The sequence below is a fragment of the Choloepus didactylus genome, chromosome 20, assembly GCF_015220235.1.
Source record: "Choloepus didactylus isolate mChoDid1 chromosome 20, mChoDid1.pri, whole genome shotgun sequence".
NCBI classification, from domain to species: domain Eukaryota; kingdom Metazoa; phylum Chordata; class Mammalia; order Pilosa; family Megalonychidae; genus Choloepus; species Choloepus didactylus.
In genome coordinates, this window is record NC_051326.1 from 34,427,652 (window position 1) to 34,449,203 (window position 21,552).

Sequence of the window (21,552 nt, forward strand, 5' to 3'; positions counted from 1 at the left end):
ATTAAGGAAATGCAAATCAAAACCACAATGGGATATCATCTCACACCTACCAGAATGACCATTATCCAAAAAACAGAAAATGACAAGTGCTGGAGAGGATGTGGAGAAAGAGGCACACTTATTCATTGTTGGTGGGAATGTAGAATGGTGCAACCACTCTGGAAGACAGTGTGGAGGTTCCTCAGGAAGCTAAATATAGATTTGCCATATGACCCAGCTATTCCATTGCTAGGTATATATTCAAAGGAACTGAAACTTAAGACACAAACAGACACTTGTAAACCAATGTTTATTGCAGCATTATTTACAATTGCCAAGAGATGGAAACAGCCCAAATGTCCATCAATGGATGAGTGGATAAACAAACTGTGGTATATACACATGATGGAATATTATGCAGCTGTAAGACAGAAAGAAGAAATGGATCATGTAATAATGTGGATGAACCTTGAGGACATTATGTTGAGTAAAATTAGCCAGAAACAAAAGGACAAACTCTGTATGGTCTCACTAATATGAACAGACATTAATGAACAAACTTTGGGAGTTAAAAGCTGACAACACAGGCGACCAGGAGATAGAAAAAGGGCAGAGATCAGCCATTTGATGCTGAAGGACTACAGAATGTTTAGGATTGATTGCATAGATCCAGAAATAGATAGCATAATACTGTGTCATGGTAGCACAGTATTGTAAGTACACTGAACAAAGATGTCTGTGAGTAAAGCTGAAAGAGGTGGGATAGGAGAATGTATGACACCAGAGGTAAAGTTAGATGATAAAGACTGGGACTGCATAACGTGGCAAAAACTGGAGTGGCCAATGACTGTTACTAAATATACAAATATAAAAATGTTTTTGCATGTGGGAAAGCAAATAAATGTCAACCATGTAGCGAGTTGAAAGAGGGATGGTATTCAAGAAAAAACATAATCAAAGCAAACTGGAGTCTATGGTCAACAGTAACATTGTAATAAACCTCCATTAAATGTAACAAAGGCAATATGCCAATGCTAAATATATATGAGAGGGGGCTATAGGGGAGGAATATGAGATTCTTGGTAGTGGTATTATTTGCTGTCCTTACTATTACATTGTATTGTATGACATGTTATTTTTCTTTTTATCATTTTTTTTTCTTATTGCTAAAAAAAAAAAAATTTTCTTGTAGTAATCAATATGTTCAAGTGCTGATTGTGGTGATAAATGTACAACTTTATGATGATACCATGAACAACTGATTGTACACTGTAGATAAATGTATGGCATGTGAATATAACTCTATAAAATTGTAGGAAATATATATAGAGGAGTAAAAGTGTTGGAGAAAACATGGTGAGAGGTATGTACCTACCTACTGTTGATGAGCAGGTAGAATGGTGTAGCCTTTCTGAAGGTCAGTGTGGTTGTTCCACAAAAAGTTAAGTATGTGGGGACCAAAAGGTCCTGCAACCTCATTATGAGGTATGTCATTTGAAGATCTGAGAGGAGAGACATGAATGGACATTTGCAAACTGGTATTCATGGAGGCAGTAATCATGATTTGCAAAGGGTGCAGATGACCTAAGGGTACATTGACTGAAGAATGGAATGGTGTACTTTGGTGTACGCAGACAGTGGAACATTGAGCAACTACAAGGAGTGAAGCTGTGAGACACACAACGAGGTGAATGGATCCTGTACACAGTATTTGAGTGAAGTACACCAGAAATAAAGGCAAACACTTTAATGCCTCACCAATATGGACTAACTACAATGTGTAAACTCAGACTTGAATCTTAGAACATAGCCTAACGTGGACATAATTACTGTAATAGTCCCTAGATTGTAAGCTCTTACAGCAGTTAACTCTATCCCTGAATTGTAATGCCTATTTCTAAACTTCAAGATGCTGAAACCTTGGCGTATAACCTGATTGGTCTCTGGAACAATGCATATCTCTGAGACACCTGAAACTCAGAGCTAGAGCTCGGCAGATATGAATGTCAGTATTAGTGCATACAGCCACTGTTTAAAAAAAAAAAAAAGCTGAAAAAGAGCCCAGACTTCAATTAGTGATATGAATGAAGCAGGTCTGGTTAAGACCAGGGCAAGCCAGGCCAAAGGGTAAAGGTTGAAACTGACTGTGTTTTAAAACTTCAACTTCCATATGAGACCAAGGGAATAGATACCTATTTGGTACAGGATCTAAATTTTCTAAATGGTACAACTCTACAGTCGATTTGTTCAAATACCACAATTGCATGGAACTTTGAATAGGAAGTGAGATACAGTAAGTTAGTATAGGCTGGAGTGAAATAGTGACACATACCAGAGTAATTTGGGCAGATAATAAAAAATATATTTACAGCCTCCCCTCCCCAGCCCTGAGGATCTGGGGGAAGGTGCGGAAGTATTGGACTTCTTCACCTGGACTGGTGTTGATGTTGTCACAAACATTGGGACTGGAGGTTTGATGTGCTGAGCCCTCGAGCATGGGACATGCCCTTATGAAGCTTGTTACTGCAAAGGGGAAGCTAAACTTGCATATAATTGTGCCTAAGAGTCTCCCCCTGAGTACCTCTTTGTTGCTCAGATGTGACCCTCTCTCTCTCTAACTGAGCCACCTCGACAGGTGAACTCGCTGCCCTCCCCCCTATGTGGGACCTGACTCCCAGGGTTGTAAATCTCCCTGGCAATGCAGAATATGACTCCCAGGAATGAATGTGGACCCGGCATCGTGGGACTGAGAGTATCTTCTTGACCAAAAGGGGTATGCAAAATGACACGAAATAGTTTCAGTCGCTGAGAGATTTCAAATAGAGTCGAGAGGTCACTCTGGTGGACATTCTTATGCACTATATAGATAACACCTCTTAGGTTTTAATGTATTGGAATAGCTAGAAGTAAATACCTGAAACTACCAAACTCCAACCCAGCAGTCTGGACTCCTGAAGACAATTATAGAATAATGTAGATTACAAGGGGTGACAGTGTAATTGTGAAGACCTTGTGGATCACACCCCCTTTATCTAGTGTATGGATGAGTAGAAAAATGGGGATAAAAACTAAAGGACAGCCCCTCTCCCCCATAGCCCCAGCTGCGGAGCCACATGGTGCCAGAGAGAAGCTCTCTCCCAGCAAGTGAATACAGCTCAGCTGAGCTCCAACTGGGGTTTTAAGTAGCAAGTGTGAACTGCTCACTACAGGTATGCAGCCCCAAAAACAGACAGAGGCTTTGGGTGACAACTGACCTGGGAGAGCTGGAGGGTCACCTTGGACTATGTCTGAACAGGACTATCTGTTTCTTTTTTGGCTCAGTGGAGAAAGCCCCAGTCATTTTCAGTTTCCAGGGCTGTGACTCCGGGAAGGGTGGAGACAGCACAAGCAGAGAGAGAGAGACCATTGAAATGCTAACGACCTCCACCTGAGGGGTCTGTCTTCTCTAGGAGGAAAGGGGTGGGGCTCTTTCCATTCAGAACCAGACCCCAGAGCCTGGGGGAACACGGCCATACCTCCTCACACCAGTCAAGAATTATAGGCTAACAGGCATCACCTGCTGGGCAGAAAAGCACAGTGACCTGAGGCATCAAAGGGTGGAGCAATTTTCTAAGACACACCCTCAGGGAAACCAGATACTGAATATTTCTTCCCTCTGGGACCTGAGCCTGTTCTGGTCTGGGAAAACCTGATTTGGATAACCAAGGAAACCATGCCTAGACAACAGAAAATTACAACCTACACTAAGAAAAACAAAGTTATGGCCCAAAGGAACAAACGTACACTTCAACTGAGATACAGGAATTTAAACAACTAATGCTAAATCAATTCAAAAAGTTTAGAGAAGATATTGCAAAAGAGATAGAGGCTGTAAAGGAAACACTGGGCATATATACGGCAGAAATCAAAAGTTCAAAAAAACAACTAGTGGAATCTATGGAAATGAAAGGCACAACAGAAGAGATGAAAGACACAATAGAAACATACAACAGCAGATCTCAAGAGGCAGAAGAAAACACTCAGGAACTGGAGAACAAAACACCTGAAAGCCTACACGCAAAGGAGCAGATGGAGAAAAGAATGAAAAAATATGAGCAACGTCTCCGGGAACTCAAGGATGAAACAAAGTACAATAATGTACTTATCATTGGTGTCCCAGAAGGAGAAGAGAAGGGAAAGGGGGCAGAAGCAATAATAGAGGAAATAATTAATGAAAATTTCCCATCTCTTATGAAAGACATAAAATTACAGATCCAAGAAGCGCAGCGTACTCCGAACAGAAGAGATATGAATAGGCCTATGCCAAGACACTTAATAATCAGATTATCAAATGTCATAGACAGAGAGAATCCTGAAAGCAGCAAGAGAAAAGCAATCCATTACATACAAAGGAAGCTTCATAAGACTATGTGCGGATCTCTCAGCAGAAACCATGGAGGCAAGAAGGAAGTGGTGTGATATATTTAAGATACTGAAAGAGAAAAACCACCAACCAAGAATCCTGTATCCAGCAAAGCTGTCCTTCAAATATGAGGGAGAGCTCAAAATATTTTCTGACAAACAGACAATGAGAGACTTTGTGAACAAGACACCTGCCCTACAGGAAATACTAAAGGGAGCACTACAGGGTGATAAAAGACAGGAGAGTGTGGTTTGGAACACAATTTTGGGAGATGGTAGCACAACAATGGAAGTACACTGAACAAAGGTAACTATGAATACGGTTGAGAGAGGAAGATGGGGAGCATGTGAGACACCACAAGAAAGGAGGAAAGATAACAACTGGGACTGTGTAACTTGGTGAAATCTAGAGTGTTCAACAATTGTGATAAAATGTACAAATACATTCTTTTACGAGGGAGAACAAGCAAATGTCAACCTTGCAAGGTGTTAAAAATGGGGAGGCATTGGGGGAGGGATGCAATCAGCATAAACTAGAGACTGTAACTAATAGAATCATTGTATTATGCTTCCTTTAATATAACAAAGGTGATATACCAAGGTGAATGCAGATAAGAGGGGGGGATAGGGGAGGCATGTTAGACACTTGACATTGGTGGTACTGTCTGATTCTTTATTCTACTTTGATTTAAGGTTATTTTTCCTTTTGCTGCTTCCTAGCTGTCATTTTTTTTTCCTCTTTCTTTTGCCTCTCTACCTTCTTTGACTCTCCCTCCTGCCTTGTGGAAGAAATGTAGATGCTCTTACATAGATAGTGGTGAAAGTGGTGAACACATAAGTGTATGACCATGCAGAAAACCATCGATTATTTACTTGGGATGGAATGTATGGTGAGTGAACAAAACCATATTAAAAAAAATGGGTTGATGACAAAACCTCGAGGGCAATATACTGAGTGAAATAAGCCAGACACATTAGGACAATTATTGCAGGGTCTCACTGATAGGAACTAATTACAATATGTAAACTCATAGACATGAAATATAAGGTACCAAGATATAGGACGAGGCTTAAGAATGGGGAGTGGTTGCTAAGTATGAGCAGAATGTTCAATTAGGATGAACTTAAATGTTTGGAAATGAACTGGGGTGTTGGTAGCAAGATGTGAGAATAACTAACAGCGCCGAATGGTGTGTGAATGAGGTGGAAAGGGGAAGCTCAGAGTCATATATGTCACCAGAAGGAAAGTTGGAGGTCAAAAGATGGGAATGTATAAAACTGAATCCTATGGTGGGCAATGTCCATGATCAACCGTACAAATACTAGAAATCACTTCATGAACCAGAACAAATGTATGACAATACAATTAGAAGTTAATAATAGAGGGGCATATAGGGAAGAACTGTATACCTATTACAAACTATATACTATAGTTAGTAGTATTTCAACATTTTTTCATAAACAGTAACAAATGTACTATATGAATACTAGGAGTCAACAATTGAGGGGGGTTGGTTAGGGATAGGGGAGGATTAGAGTTTCCTTTTCTTTTTTTCTTTTTTCATCTTTCACTTTATTTCTTGTCTGGGGTAATGAAAAGTTTCTAAAAATTGAACAAAAATTAATTGTGATAGATGCACAGCTGTATGAGGGTACCCAGGGGCAAGTGATTGTACACTTTGGATCTTTGGATAATTGTATGGTATCTGAACAATCTCAATAAAAATGAAAAAAAAAAAAATCAAAAAAAAAAAAAAAACTAAAGGACAAATGGGGTGATTTGGGTGTTCTTTTTTCACTTTTATTTTTTATTCTTGTTCTGGTTCTTTCTGATGTAAGGAAAATGTTCAGAGATAGATTGTGGTGATGAACGCATAACTATGTTATCATACTGTGGACAGTTGATTGTATACCATGGATGACTGCATGGTGTGTGAATGTATTTCAATAAAACTGAATTTAATTTAAAAAAAAAAAAGTTAGGTGGAAATTTATCCCAATTTGCTCATAACTGTTCAATTTAAAAAAAAAAAAAAAAACTGAATGGTAAGCATAGTAAAATTCTGATGAGGCTTTCCCCTTACATTTTATTATGCTTACTGCATTATATAAAAAGAGAGCTGTGCTCTTGAAAATCCACATGAAACAAATGATGAACAGTTTTACAAAGCAATCTATTATCAAGTAGAAAACAACAGATATAAATAAAATGAGCACCTAAAGGTCTGTGTATTGGGAGTGGGGCAGAGTTACAAAGTGGTAACAGAATAAAGAGGAAAAAATCCACATTGAGATTAATCAAGAAAGACTTCTCGGAAATAATTTAAACAGAATTGAGCAAAGAGAGTTGAATGAAATGAAATGGCAGAGCAGGAGAATGGAAGGGAGGTGAGCAGCATGTTCCTATTTGATAAAGAATATATACACACAAAGGCAGAGAATAAAAATGAAGTAAATTCTACTCGAGAGAGGAGGACAAGCACAGAAGAGCCTAGAAAGAGGAAGGTATAGATAGGGATATTAGGCAACCACTGGTGTTTAAATAACACCACCACAATATGAAGCAATTTTATCCAATGATTTTTTTTTTTTTTTTTAATTAATGCAACCTCACCTTCCTGTTGGCATCAAGGCTGGAGGCCGGAATCTGTAGCGTAACTTTATATTCTGTTCGTTTATCCAGTTCTTCTGCAATGTAACTAGCTTCTCTCACCAACAAATTGGCTTTAACAATTTGTTCCCTCAGCCTCATCAAGCTGTTATTCAGTGTTGCTTCTCTTTTTAAGAGAGGTAGGGATAGATAACATGCAAAGCAGAATATGAGAATATTACTATAGTATGTAATATGTCAGTGCCAAAATGCAAACCAATATTTAAAATTGTTTTTTGTACACAGAGAAATGTATTACTAACAATGATCTATGTATGCACAAGTACCTGGGTTACATTAATAAGCACTGATGTACATTTCCATAACAAGATGGCCTTAGATTAGGACAGTGCTTAATCTGACTGTGCATACAAATCATACAGGGATCTTGTTAAACTAAAGATTTTGACTTAGTAGATCTGGGGTGGTACCTGAGATTCTGCATTTCTATCTATATCCGGGTGATACAGATGCTGCCTATCTGCACACCAAACTAGCAAGAAGTTAGTTAAGTAGAGTCTGTAACTATGGTGTAAGACATTTAGTGCAGTGCTAATTACCCTATACAGAGATCAAACTTGAAGCTCAACAGCACCATTCTTTTACCTACCTCAGCTAATCAGTCCAGAAAACAAACTTTCTTTTTTATCCTTTTTAAAAAAGCATCTACCCAAGCTTCAGAACCTAAGGTATAATATGATAAAATATAACATCTAAGGTCAAATACTTGTTTATTCAAATTGAAAAGCTAAAATAAACTGAAAATTGCACAGCTCCTAACATATGAAATTTTGAATAAATCAATATAAATTGGCCACTAACCATTTTTTCAAAAAATGGGAGGAGGGGGCAGGATAATGCCAAGTGGTTCATGGCTATAAACACTCCATTTAAAAATAATTCCTTTTCAAAATGGTATCTAAATGTTTCTAATCTGTATCTTACCTAGGTGGACTGAAGATGATGAAGACATCCTATAAATGTAATAAAACTCCTATGTACCACCTACCTTTCCTCAGCCCACTGTCTTAAACGTTGTTGAGCACTGGGTGAGTGGAAAGAAAACCTGTCCATGCTACGGTAGTTTTGTTTCTCAGGAGACAGCCTTCTTCGTAGCTGCTCCAATTCATGTTCGTACATAAGCCTCTGGCGCTCTAATGCAGACCGTTTTTCCTCTTCATGCTGCTGTTCTAGGCTGTTCAATATTGACTGCATTGGATCTAAACAAGTTTTTTTTTTCAAGAAGGGAAATAGTGAACAAAAGGTAAACACTAAACACAATATATGTCAAAGGTTATTCTATATTGTTAAGTTAGTTAAAAACTGGAAAAATATTTCTGAATTCTGAAACTTTAATATGGAATTGAGGAAATTTAAATAGAGACTATTAGATAATTTTATGAAATTATTAATTTGAATAGATGTGATAATGCTATTATGCTTATGGCCTTACCTTAATAGATAAATGTTGAAGCATTTAGAAGGGAAGTGTATTACATATGTAATCTATTTTTAAATCAATCAGCAAATAAATTAAATGAGCATAAAGATTCAGGTAAAGAAATAAAAGAAATATAGAGAAGTGTTGACAATTATTGAATCTAGGTGGCAACAAGCATCTAGGTATTTATGTGTCTGTATTTCTAAAATTTTTCATATTAAAATTAGAATAAATTAGAGAACAACTCAATACATCAAAGGAGTTCAATGTAGTAAAGAAAAATTTAAGTCAGCCTTACCAGTTCACTTTCAAGAGAATTATTTGGCTATTTAAAAATACACATTATGAAATATCTCCAAAATCAGAGTGAACATGGATGCAAGCTTTTGTCGTGTTGTCTATATCTGATTTCTAAATATTTTACATTGGTAAATCTGAATTTTCTCAAATACCAAGAGATAAAAATATAAAAATGTTGTCCTACCCACATCTCGGGAAAAAAAGGGGGGCGGAATTCATATAAGAGTACAAAACAGAATATCTAGTTAAAATCCTATGAAATCTGTGAAAATAGGTCAAATAGTGTTAAACACAGATTTTCCTATTAAAGCATCATCTTAATATCACAAGATTCTTAAAAACAATTTGGAATAAACTTTTGAGCTTTCCATACTCTCAATTTCTTATGTTTGTTATCTATTCTCAGTTGGATATATTTCAAACTAAAATACAGAAAAAGCAGGTCTATTTAATGCTCTAAACATAATCTAAGATATGGCTGATGCTCCAGAACTACATTACAATAATAGTAAGCTGGTGGCCATTAAGTTTCAAACTTGTGAAATTGTATCAACAGAACAAGGTTTGCAGTGATTTGAGCATATATCAAGGCAGAGAGATTTTATAAATATAATAAATTATTAAAGCCAAAGGTAAAAAAAAAAAAATAGAATATAGAAAACAGCAAGATAAGACTTTCTTTCTTTTGAACATTTAAAAGGTCTCTTTATCAAACATTTCTAACACTCCACCAATTTGAGAAGATTCTGAAACTCACAACAGATATGCTCACCATTATTCCCAAGAGCCTTCATAGTAACTTCCATCTGTGCATATTCGTAATTGAAGTTAATTTCACTGGATACCTCACTGGAGGAATCTCCATCTACATCCAGCTGCTCTGAACTGTTATCATTCTTCATGGAGTTGTCTTGTTCCTCATCTCTTTCTATCTTCTTTTTCTTTTTTGGCAAATTGAGTCTTAGAGGAAAAAAAAAAAGAAAAAATATTATTTTTAAAATGAAGATTTGCATTTATTCATTCCATTAGCAAAATATTGGTATTTGCTAGATGTCAAGGGGGATACCATGCAAATACAAGGCAATTATTGAACTGAGAAAGTTTATATTCTAGTAGTAGAAATAAAACACATACACACACACAACCGAAAGTATAATATAAGGACACATGACTCTTACAAGCTAGATGCTAAAGAAAAGTTGGGATCCACTTCTGACCAGAGTAATAAAGGAGGGTATGATAGAGTAGGAAAGTATTTGAGCCGACCTTAAAAAAAAAAAAAAAAATAGCATAAATTAGGGCATTAGGAGAGAGGGAACAGCATGAGAAAAGACAGAGAAATGGAAAAGCTCAAAGTGTCTGTCTGGAGAAATTATGAATGGAACAAATGGTGAGTATGCAAAATTTGAACATCAAAACCTGGAAAGGTAAACTTAACCCAAACTACAAATGTTTTGAATAAAAAGTCAAGCAATTAATTAAGTTTGAGAAAGAGAAAAAGGAAACAAAATTTCCCACATACTTTGTATCCCTCTATCCTTTTATCAATAGTCAAAATATCAACTGGCCTACAAGCAAAAGCTATCCGTTAGCTGTAAGAAGAATCAATTAGATATCTGAATCACAATGTCCAGTGACAGGAAGAGGAACAGACCAAGATTTTAATTTTATACAATATCCAGCTCCCATTCCTTGCCAACATACCCATTTTGTTTGGGAAACAAAGTGTGCAGCCCCAGGTAATATATTCTTCTTTATCCTCCCTTGAAGCTTAAGAGGCAAATTAAGCATTTGCAAATGAGACAAATGAGTCTGGTGGGGACTCTGGAAAAAATTCTGCCATTTCTGATCAAAAGGACAGTCAGGGCTAGTACTATCACATTTCTCCCTCTTTTTTTTTTTTTTTTTTTTTTAACTTATCTGCCTAAATTTGGCTTTGACAGCTAGACCAGAGTGGCCATTTTAGACCAAAAGGAAAAAGCCATGGCCATCACAAAACATCAGAATAGGATATTTCTGAGAGGCTTAACCAATGCCAACAACTGTCTTTTTTCTGATTTCTTTTTTTGTAAGAAAAACTAACTGTTTAAGCCATTACAGTCAAGTTTGCCACTCATTTAAGCTGAAAGCATTCCTAAATGTAACACCAACCTTACTCTATGGATAAAGAAACTAAAATCACTACTATTTTTCAGTAAAATTAAACAAATAAGAGATTAGCATCTCAGAACAAAAATCAATGAAAGATGCTTTTTCAGTTGCCAAGACAAGTACCTTCCATGGGGAAATAGAAAACATGTAGGTGAACTCAGTGTTTTTTATGAATGTACTGTTCATATATCTTGAGAGCTCAAACCTTTTATTTACAAATATTATATATATCAAATAAATATAAATATAGTACATAAATATACATATAGTGAATAAATGTATATATGAAAAATAATACATAATTTTTATGTGGATTTAGGGTTAGTTTATAAAATATCGTTCTTCTATTTCAGATTATAATCTTAAATAATCCCCTTTCTTGGGAGCCATGAACAATGTCATACCTGAAGAAGTGGTTATTCCCCCATAAAATCCTGTCCCCATGGTGTAGCTGTATAGAACTGGAGACAGAAGAGCCATTTACAAATGTTCTGTAGGGAGAAAAGATGAAATACATATGAATAATGATTATCATGCCTTTAGCTTTAATTATCCAATACTACTGAAATTATGTTACAAAGATAAACAGAAGTGAACAACTCCCCAAATTAAAAGCTGTCCTTGGTGAATTTTATAATTTGCATTTACTTCTTTGCTGACTTACTTAAAATGCTTATAGTATTAAATATAATAAATTAGTATCCTCCGTTTTTCAAAGTTCCAAATATTATATAACATAACATAACATGTTTATGGTAATAAGTGTTAAACATCAATATACTCCATTTTTCAAAGTTCTAAATTTGTTACATAGCATATTAAAGAGTTATGGAACCATTATAGACAACAATAAAAAGCAGGACGCAGTACATGTCGCAAGTAAAACAAATGTTCCCAACCTAAATGAATAAAAATAGCCAATCAACCAACAAAACTCTAGAAATATCTACAGATTATCAGCAATGAAAAAAGAGGTCTATATTAAATTCTTCCTATAGCTTCCTATACAACACAACATCCAGAACCTATCAATATAGAAGATTTATCAGTTCTACTTGACTGCTCATCTTGAATATAATTGTAGAAATGATAGGTAGAATGGCATTAAGAAAGGGAAGAATTTGAAGGGAAAGGAAATAAATAGAAAATTATGCATACCACTATACAAATAATATTCCTGGAATATCACTGTCAACATGCCTTTCTCCTGATAAATGACTCATTCACTAAGATAAAGGATAAAGTTCAAACTCCTTAACTTGATGTTAAAGGCCTTACACATGGAATCCTTCTTTATCTCCCTTCCCAACTCTAGCCAACTCTCAACTCCAGCAAAAAAAATGGTTTCTTTTCTGTACACTAAGTATGATGGACTATTTCTCCAAACCCAGGCTCATACCAGTCCTGCAACCTGGAATAAGGTTCTCCCTCCTCTCTATCCTTTCAATCTCACTCACTTCTCAAAACCCAGTTGGAGAAGTTTCCTCTGTAAAGCATGCTGATCACTGCAGCCTATAGCATCTTACTTTCTTTAAACTTACATGTACTTACCTGGCTTTCTTATGGTTCATTATTGTTTATATATATGCATACACACAATATCTCACACCCTATCTAGAATTCATTCATCAGGTGGGTTTTTAAATACTAAAGTTAAATGATCTTAACATTCCTATAATCTGATTATTCTAAGAATATGCTCAAAATATATGGTAATGATTAATTTGTTGATAAAAGATAACTAAAATTAGCAGATTTTAGCCTTTATGATCACAAATTCCTTAAATACAATGAGTTTAGTAAAGGTAAAAACACATATAAATGTTTATTTCCGAAGCCATAGGAACTAAGCTGCAATTAGTACATTAAAACATTTCTCAAAATGCTGTCCAAGTTAAGATCCCCAAGATCAAAAACATTTTCATAATAACACTAACAGGTCACCTGCCCCTTTCCACTAGATTGGCATTTGTACTGATGGTGCAAAAGCAATGGTGTCTAAAACTGCAGGTGCTTAGAACAAATCAATGCATGGCACCAAACATTACTAGTGGTCATTGGATTATTTACCGCCATGTACTCACTCTATAAAAAGCAGGGAAAAAAAAATAGTCTCAATGAAGAATATATTTGATGTACTAGTAAAAATTATTGAATTAACCGCATTTTAAAAATTTCATGTAACACTGTAACCTTTAACATCCTTTGAAATTTGCTCTATAGCTACTCGTTAAATTGTGCTTTGAAAGTCGTCTTACCTTTCTGTATATACCCTATATTGTATAATAAGGAAAGAACTGAAACTGTGGAACTGTAACCCATAATTTTTTTAATTACCTATATAATTGCTTGTTAAGCTGTACATCGAAAGTTAACACCTTTCTGTATGTATGTTATATTTTACAATGATGGAAATAGCTGAAATTGTGGAACCGTGACCCATGACATTCTTTGAAATTTGCCCTCTAACCACTTGTTAAATTGTACTTTGAAATTTGTCACTGTTATGTATGTATGTTAAAGCTCACAATAAAAAATGCATTTAAAAAAATAACATGATAAAATAAAGATACAAAAATTTCATGTACAAAATGAGTACATAGTGATGTCATCAACATGGTGACATAAGACATCCACTAAAAAAGCCTCCCCAGAGATTTAGTAAATAAAAGGACAAATATCACTTGTTTAAATCAAGGCACCCCAAAGTATATGAGGCAAGCACTGGCAAAACTGAAGAAAATAATAGTTGTCACAACAATAATAGTGGGAACTTCAACACACCACTCTCTTCAATAGATAGAACATCTAGGAAATAGATGTTATATCTATAAGAATATTTGAGTTGATAATTGTGGAAAATTTCCCAACCCTCACAGAAGACATAAATATGCAAATCAGAGAAGCCCAATGTACTCCAAATAGAATAAATCCGAATAGACCCATTCCAGATCAATAAGGAAATAGAGAAACCAAATAATATGATAAATGACATAGACCTAACAGACATAGGTAAGATCACTGTACCCCAAAACATCAGGATATACATACTCCTCAAGTGCTCATGGACAAGCTAGGGATAGAAAGGTAGAAAAAAAAAAAGGTCCTTGCCCTCAAGGAGTTCATAGTGGAGTAACAAAGGGTAAGAGCCTATAAGAATGCAATATGAAGTGTTAAAACAATGAGAAGCCTAAGGAGCACTGAGAATATACACCAGGAGCACTTAATGTAGACCACACGGTAGATAATGCCAGAATTTAACTTTGAAGGTCAAACAGAAGTAAGCAGGCCAAAGGAATGGGAGATGCAAAGAAACAGGAGATACAAAGAGGGATGTAAGGGAGTGGTGAGAGACAAGGTTGGAGAAGTAAATAGAGGTAAAATAAATGAGAGAGCCTGTGTGCCTTACTAAAAGATGTGGATTTAATCCTTTAAAAAAGGTCTAGTAGTGGAGGAAGGGATATCAGTTGATCATTTTTTACAAAGATCATTTAGGGATTCTGAGCCAGGAAAAAGACATCTGGCTGTGTGTTAAATGAACCAGGAGGAAGACCAGGGTGCTGATAGGAGTTCCAATCAAGATTTGATGAGATCCATGGTAGTAGGTATAGAGAGTAAAGGACAGGTTTAGGAGATACTAAAAAGTTAGATATAAAGGGCTTGGTAACTAAATGGATGTATTAATTAAATGAACTTAAAAATAAAAGCAAATGAAGGGCTAATGTCTCTTATACCACCTGCCACTACTGTACTTCCTTACTCTTAAACATTAGTGTCATTAACACTAATTAAAGTACATTACCTGGTGTTCTTCTGAGGAGTCAGCACAACCTGGCCTTCTGATGTGATATCTATAATACAATGTTCAGGAAGAATTCCCATTCCACATAGTTGGATATCTTGGGAATTTGCTGACCCTATCAATGTATGTTCCTAAGAAAGAATCAAATTCATTGGTTAATATTGTAGTCTTACATGTACCCAAACTGAAATCATCTACTCTGAGCCCTTTTACATTGATCCATCAGCTTAGCCAAAATATTTTTAAAGCAAATTGGAGTGTAGAGGGACTCCCATGGACTTTGTCTGAAATTCATTCTGCAAGTTATGCTTCCTTATGAGGAATAATCCACTGAATTGAGTTATGTCTTATAAATTTAGATTATAATTTTATATTCATGTCTATACTACATTCATTATTTTCCATGGCAACCTTGATTCCAAATATTTTATACCACCCTCAGTGCACGAGTCATGTATCAATGATGTAAGAATATACTGGCATGAATATTAAAGTTAGTTACTGAAGTATTTACCACTTACCTGGTCTCAATCAAGATGAGTCAATTGCAAAGATAAGGGCTAGTTATATAAAAATGAGAGTTTTAAAAAGACTAAAATTATTTTATGAATCTCATGGTCTTCCTAAAACAAGTCATAAAAGATAAAACAGATATGTTCTTTTTTCTTTATGTTCCCAACTACTCTATTCCCAAAGCCCCAGTCACCACCCTCACACTTAACAGGTAACTCACCCACCCTTAATAGAGAAGCTGAGACCATAAAAATTGAGCTCACTCTTGTGTACCTTCAGTATTTGACTGCCCAGACATGATTTTTTAAATGCTGAAATGCCCTGGGAGGTGTTCCTAGGCTACCTTCTCTTTTAACAGACCTAGATCAAGGGTCGGATAGTAAGTATTTTAGGCTCTCAGGGCTATACACAACTACTCAATTCTGCCACCACTGTAGTGCAGAAGCAGCAAGACAAAATATAAATGAATGAATGTGGCTACATTCTAATGAAACTTTATTATGAACTCTGAAATTTGAATTTCATATAATTTTCACATGTCCAAAATAATATTCTTCTTTGGATTTTTCATACAGAAACAGGCAGGGAGCTAGATTTGGCCTGTGCAGCCTAATGTGCCAACACCAAACCTAGATGATCTTATCCCATCCTATGGTTTTAAATACTATCTCTGTATAAACTAAAGGTCTCTCACCAGCTGGGAACTACAGGCTTGAGTTCTACTTTTTCCTACCTCTACTACACCACCCTAGTCTCAGTTACCATTATTTCTTGCCTATTTAGCCTACATGGCACTCTTTGGGTATCTAAAAACATTTCACAACAAAGCCAAATCAGAACTTTTGCAGTGGACCCTCATCCTTCAAAAAAGTTCTATTCCCTGCTACATAATAATAGCACCACCACCATCCAGTTACTCAATAAAAGTCCTCTCTCTTTCCCTCATCGGCTCCTTCCACTCACATATCAATCAATAAATTTTTTAGATTCTACTTCCAAAACATATCAAGAATTGGTTCATTTTTCCCCACCTCCACTACAACAGCCAAATATCACCTATCATTGTCTCTTAGTTAGGTGAATGAGGAGCCTCCTCCTATTTTTCCACTTCCATTTCCCCAAGACTACAATTCATCCCCACCATAGCACTCAGGTATCTTTATAAAATAAGAAACAGATCAGGTGATTTTTCCCTATTTTAAACCCTCTAGTGTCTTCCCTTTGAACTTCTAATAAGTTCAAATTTGTACTCAGGCTTACAAAAACAACTGTGATCTGGCTCTCACCTACTTCTCTTATTCTAGCTCCTACCACTCTCCTATTCATGGAGCATGCTCATCCACATCAGCTTTTTATCTGTTCTTTGGCCACAAAGAGCTTTTTTTCTATAACAGTGCCTTTTACTATTTCCTCTGTCTGAAATGTTATTTCTCTTATCTTGATATTGGTAGTTATTTATCATTTTTATCTCTGCTTTCCAGAATTCATAATCTGAAATAGCCACCCACTCAATGTCATAATCTCCTATTTTGATTTCTTATATAACACTAAGTGTAGGTTTACTGTCCACCTCTACAACTAGAATAGAATCTCCACAAAAGTAGAAAACTACCCTGCCTTGTTCCCCACTGTATTCCCAGCACAGGCCTGGCACACTGAAGGTAGCAAATAAATATGAAGGAAAAAGAAATGAACAATCATTCCCTTCAGACCCAAATGGACACAATTCTTTCCTGGTCTTTGTCGGTAACTATTCTTAAGGTATTCTGGGTTCCAATTCTTCCCACCTCTTCTGGGATCTCAATGCCATAAAGAAAGCCTCTTCCTCTCTAGAACTTTTATTTCCCCTTTTCTGAAGGTTTACTGTCTTCCACCCTCAAATATAATATATATATATATCTCAACTATACTGCAGTGATATTTCCAAGGAAGACAAGAGCTGGGATCCACAACTGCCTCATGATATCCTGCTAGATCCTCAAAGGGTATATATAACCCAGAACATTCCAGGCAAATATCTATTCCTCCCTATTAGCTGAAACTTCCTGGCTAATATCATAGCTTCCTAACCTGAGAACAGGGCTAAGCTGGTATAAACTGCAATCAATCATTTTGTGAAGTTCACAAGCAGGGCTAAAGAATCTATTCTATGCCTGCCTCCATTCCAATCTAGAATCTTCCTCCTCTGTCTTATAATACCAACAGCAAGATGGAGAGAAGTTCCAAGAGGGTCCAAAGGAGTTCAAAAAGAAAAAAGGTCTAAGATCACCAAAAGAAGAAAAAAATCTCAGAAGCATTTGCTCTAGGCCCGTTCTGCATATAATCCCTTTCTTCTTCCCATGAGAAATCCTAGCAGGGAATACTAATTGTCCCTTTGGAATCCTTTTTGTCTTTGGGGAATGGAGGCAGAGAAAAGCCTTGAAGTATACCCCAGACTGGAATTTCAGTGTAGAACCAACTCTTACTACCACACTCCTAGATTGCATACAAATTCATTCCCACATCTTTGTCCACGCTCTTGTCCTCTTTGCCTGAATGCTCTCTTTCCTTCATCTGAATTCTACAATATCGTTCAAGACCTGTTCCTAAACTTCTTCATCTTCTATATGAAGCTCTTTCTCACAGTTAACCAACACTAATTCCCTCTTCTGAACCCTGATCACACTTAAGAGTCAGTACCACAATATGCTATTTAACAAATGTTATCCCCCCTCCCTTAGGTAGCAACTTATACAGTACTTTTACACCTTTTTAAGCAACAAGACAAGTACACAATACATAAGGGATGCTAAAAGTCTGTTGACAGACTCACTTAAAAATCATCAGAGTTGGGGGTGATGAATGTACAACTATATGATGGTGCTGTGAACAGCTGACTGTACACCATGGATGACCGTATGGTATGTGAATATATCTCAATAAAACTGAATTTTAAAAAAAACATCAGAGAGACAAGACATTACAATGTACATATCATTGCTGTCCCAGAAGGAGAAGGGAAGGGAAAGGGGGCAGAAGCAATAATAGAGGAAATAATTAATGAAAATTTCCTATCTCTTATGAAAGACATAAAATTACAGATCCAAGAAGCACAGTGTACTCCAAACAGAAGAGATATGAATAGGCCTATGCCAAGACACTTAATAATCAGATTATCAAATGTCAAAGACAAAGAGAGAATCCTGAAAGCAGCAAGAGAAAAGCAATCCATTACATACAAAGGAAGCTTAAGACTATGTGCAGATCTCTCAGCAGAAACCATGGAGGCAAGAAGAAGTGGTGTGATATATTTAAGATACTGAAAGAGAAAAACTGCCAACCAAGAATCCTATATCCAGCAAAGCTGTCCTTCAAATATGAGGGAGAGCTCAAAATATTTTCTGACAAACAGACAATGAGAGACTTTGTGAACAAGACACCTGCCCTACAGGAAATACTAAAGGGAGCACTACCGGGTGATAGAAGACAGGAGTGCGTGGTTTGGAACACAATTTGGGGAGATGGTAGCACAACAATGTAAGTACACTGAACAAAGGTAACTATGAATACGGTTGAGAGAGGAAGGTGGGGAGCATGTGAGACACCACAAGAAAGGAGGAAAGATAAAGACTGGGACTGTGTAACTTGCTGAAATCTAGAGTATTCAACAATTGTGATGAAATGTACAAACATGTTCTTTTACAAGGGAGAACAAGCAAATGTCAACCTTGCAAGGTGTTAAAAATGGGGAGGCATTGGGGGAGGGATGCAATCAGCATAAACTAGAGACTGTAACTAATAGAATCATTGTATTATGCTTCCTTTAATGTAACAAAGGTGATATACCAAGGCAAATGCAGATAACAAGGGGGGATAGGGGAGGCATGTTAGACACTTGACATTGGTGGTACTGTCTGATTCTTTATTCTACTTTGATTTAAGGTTATTTTTCCTTTTGCTGCTTCCTAGCTGTCATTTTTTTTGACTCTTTCTTTTGCTTCTCTACCTTCTTTGACTCTCCCTCCTGCCTTGTGGAAGAAATGTAGATGCCCTTATATAGATAGTGGTGAAGGTGGTGAACACATAAATGTATGACCATGCAGAGAACCATCGATTATTTATTTGGGATGGAATGTATGGTGAGTGAACAAAACCATATTTAAAAAAAAATGGGTTGATGACAAAACTTCGAGGGCAATATACTGAGTGAAATAAGCCAGACACATAAGGACAATTATTGCAGGGTCTCACTAATAGGAACTAATTATAATACGTAAACTCATAGACATGAAATATAAGGTACCAAGATATAGGACAAGGCTTAAGAATAGGGAGTGGTTGCTTAGTATGAGTATCAATTAGGATGAACTTAAATGTTTGGAAATGAACAGGGGTGTTGGTAGCAAGATGTGAGAATAACTAACAGCGCCGAATGGTGTGTGAATGAGGTGGAAAGGGGAAGCTCAGAGTCATATATGTCACCAGAAGGAAATCTGGAGGTCGAAAGATGGGAATGTGTAAAACTGAGTCCTATGGTGGGCAATGTCCATGATCAACTGTACAAATACTAGAAATTGCTTCCATGAACCAGAACAAATGTATGACAATACAATTAGAAGTTAATAACAGAGGGGCATATAGGGAAGAACTATATACCTATTACAAACTATATACTACAGTTAATAGTATTTCAACATTTTTTTCATAAACAGTAACAAATGTACTATACCAACACTACAAGTCAACAATTGAGAGGGGTTGGTTAGGGATAGGGGAAGATTAGAGTTTCCTTTCCTTTTTTTTCTTTTTTCATCTTTCACTTTATTTCTTGTCTGGAGTAATGAAAAGTTTCTAAAAATTGAACAAAAATTAAGTGTGATGGATGCACAGCTGTATGAGGGTACCCAGGGGCAAGTGACTGTACACTTTGGATCTTTGGATAATTGTATGGTATCTGAACAATCTCAATAAAAATGAAAGAAAAAAAAAAAACAAAACAAAAACTTAGTGTTACTGCCCTCCCCTCTACGTGGGATCTGACACCCAGGGGTGTAAATCCCCCTGGCAATGTGGAATATGACTCCCGGGGAGGAATCTGGACCCAGCATCGTGGGATGGAGAACATCTTCTTGACCAAAAGGGGGATGTGAAAGGAAATGAAACAAGCTTCAGTGGCTGAGAGATTCCAAAAAGAGCCGAGAGATCACTCTGGTGGGCACTCTTACACACAATATAGACAACCCCTTTTAGGTTTTAATGAATTGGAATAGCTAGCAGTAAATACCTGAAACCATCAAACTACAACCCAAAACCCTTCAATCTTGAAGAGGATTGCATAAAAATGTAGCTTATGAGGGGTGACAATGGAATTGGAAAAGCCATGTGGATCACACTCCCTTTTGTCCAGTGTATGGATGGAGGAGTAGAACGGGGGCAACCCAGAGCTCAGAATACCTCAGGATCCTGTCATAGGCATTGAGATCCATCACATGAAAGGCCATCAGCTGAAGGGCTCAGCACCTGCTGCCTGGCCATGTACAGTGTTACTAGTGTCCTGCCTTGGATCATTCTCAACAGCCTAGTGCTTGGGGGCTCCCAGTACCTTTCACCCCTCGTGTCACTACTGGATTTTGGCAGGAGGAAGGAAGAGAGCAACAGGTTTTTTTTTTATTTTTAAAGCTTTCAGTGAAACACTACATACACAAAGAAAAGGAACAAGGTGTAATTAAACAGCTTGCTGCCACATAGTGCCCATGAACAGGGGAAGAACTTCACAAATCTGGGGTACTCTTGGCCTTGTCTTTGTCTTCCCTGAAGACATCTCCACTCTATGAAGCCAGTAGAGTCTCAAGATGAAAAAGAAAGCAGCATGCATTGTCTGTACAAACATGCAGTGAAATACCCCAAAGCTTTTCTTACTGTACAGATCTCTCAAGTCCACTTTTAAGTGATTTCTTCTCTTATTATTTTCTTGTATTTCTATACGTATAGTGCAATAGTCTTTTGTTAACTAATTTTCTTTTTCCCTTTAATGATTAAGCACAATCATGACCCTTTTTAAGCCTTACCTGAGAGAAGCAGTGCCTTATAACAAAAAAGCATTAATGAAATGAAACTATGCACAGAATAACTTTCCTCTACTTATTCTGAACATCGCCCTCCTCTGTGAAGACATGCAGATGCTGCACAACGGATTGCAGGAAAGGTGACAAGAATTACGTCTGTAGGTCACACTATACTATATACAGATTTTAGTGGTGGGTGACAACACAGTGTTTTGTCTTCCACAAGGAAGCCTGAAACAAGAAATTTTCCGTCCACCAACGGAACAACAAG

At 36.7% G+C, this 21,552-nt stretch overlaps 1 protein-coding gene across 5 annotated transcripts in view; it reads right to left on the reverse strand.

Moving 5' to 3' along the window:
* Positions 1-21,552, reverse strand: part of KIF13B (kinesin family member 13B) — a 301,896-nt gene that overhangs the window by 156,773 nt on the left and 123,571 nt on the right. For all 5 annotated transcript variants that reach the window (XR_005213387.1, XR_005213386.1, XM_037813374.1 and 2 more), the window contains 5 exons: positions 14,725-14,855; positions 11,327-11,413; positions 9,544-9,731; positions 8,040-8,250; positions 6,995-7,157 (listed from right to left, as the gene is read on the reverse strand). Coding sequence is in view for 3 of the 5 variants with exons in the window: in XM_037813374.1 (XP_037669302.1) it covers positions 6,995-7,157; positions 8,040-8,250; positions 9,544-9,731; positions 11,327-11,413; positions 14,725-14,855 (780 nt within the window). In the remaining 2 variants the exon portion in view is untranslated. The remainder of the gene's footprint in view (positions 1-6,994; positions 7,158-8,039; positions 8,251-9,543; positions 9,732-11,326; positions 11,414-14,724; positions 14,856-21,552) is intronic.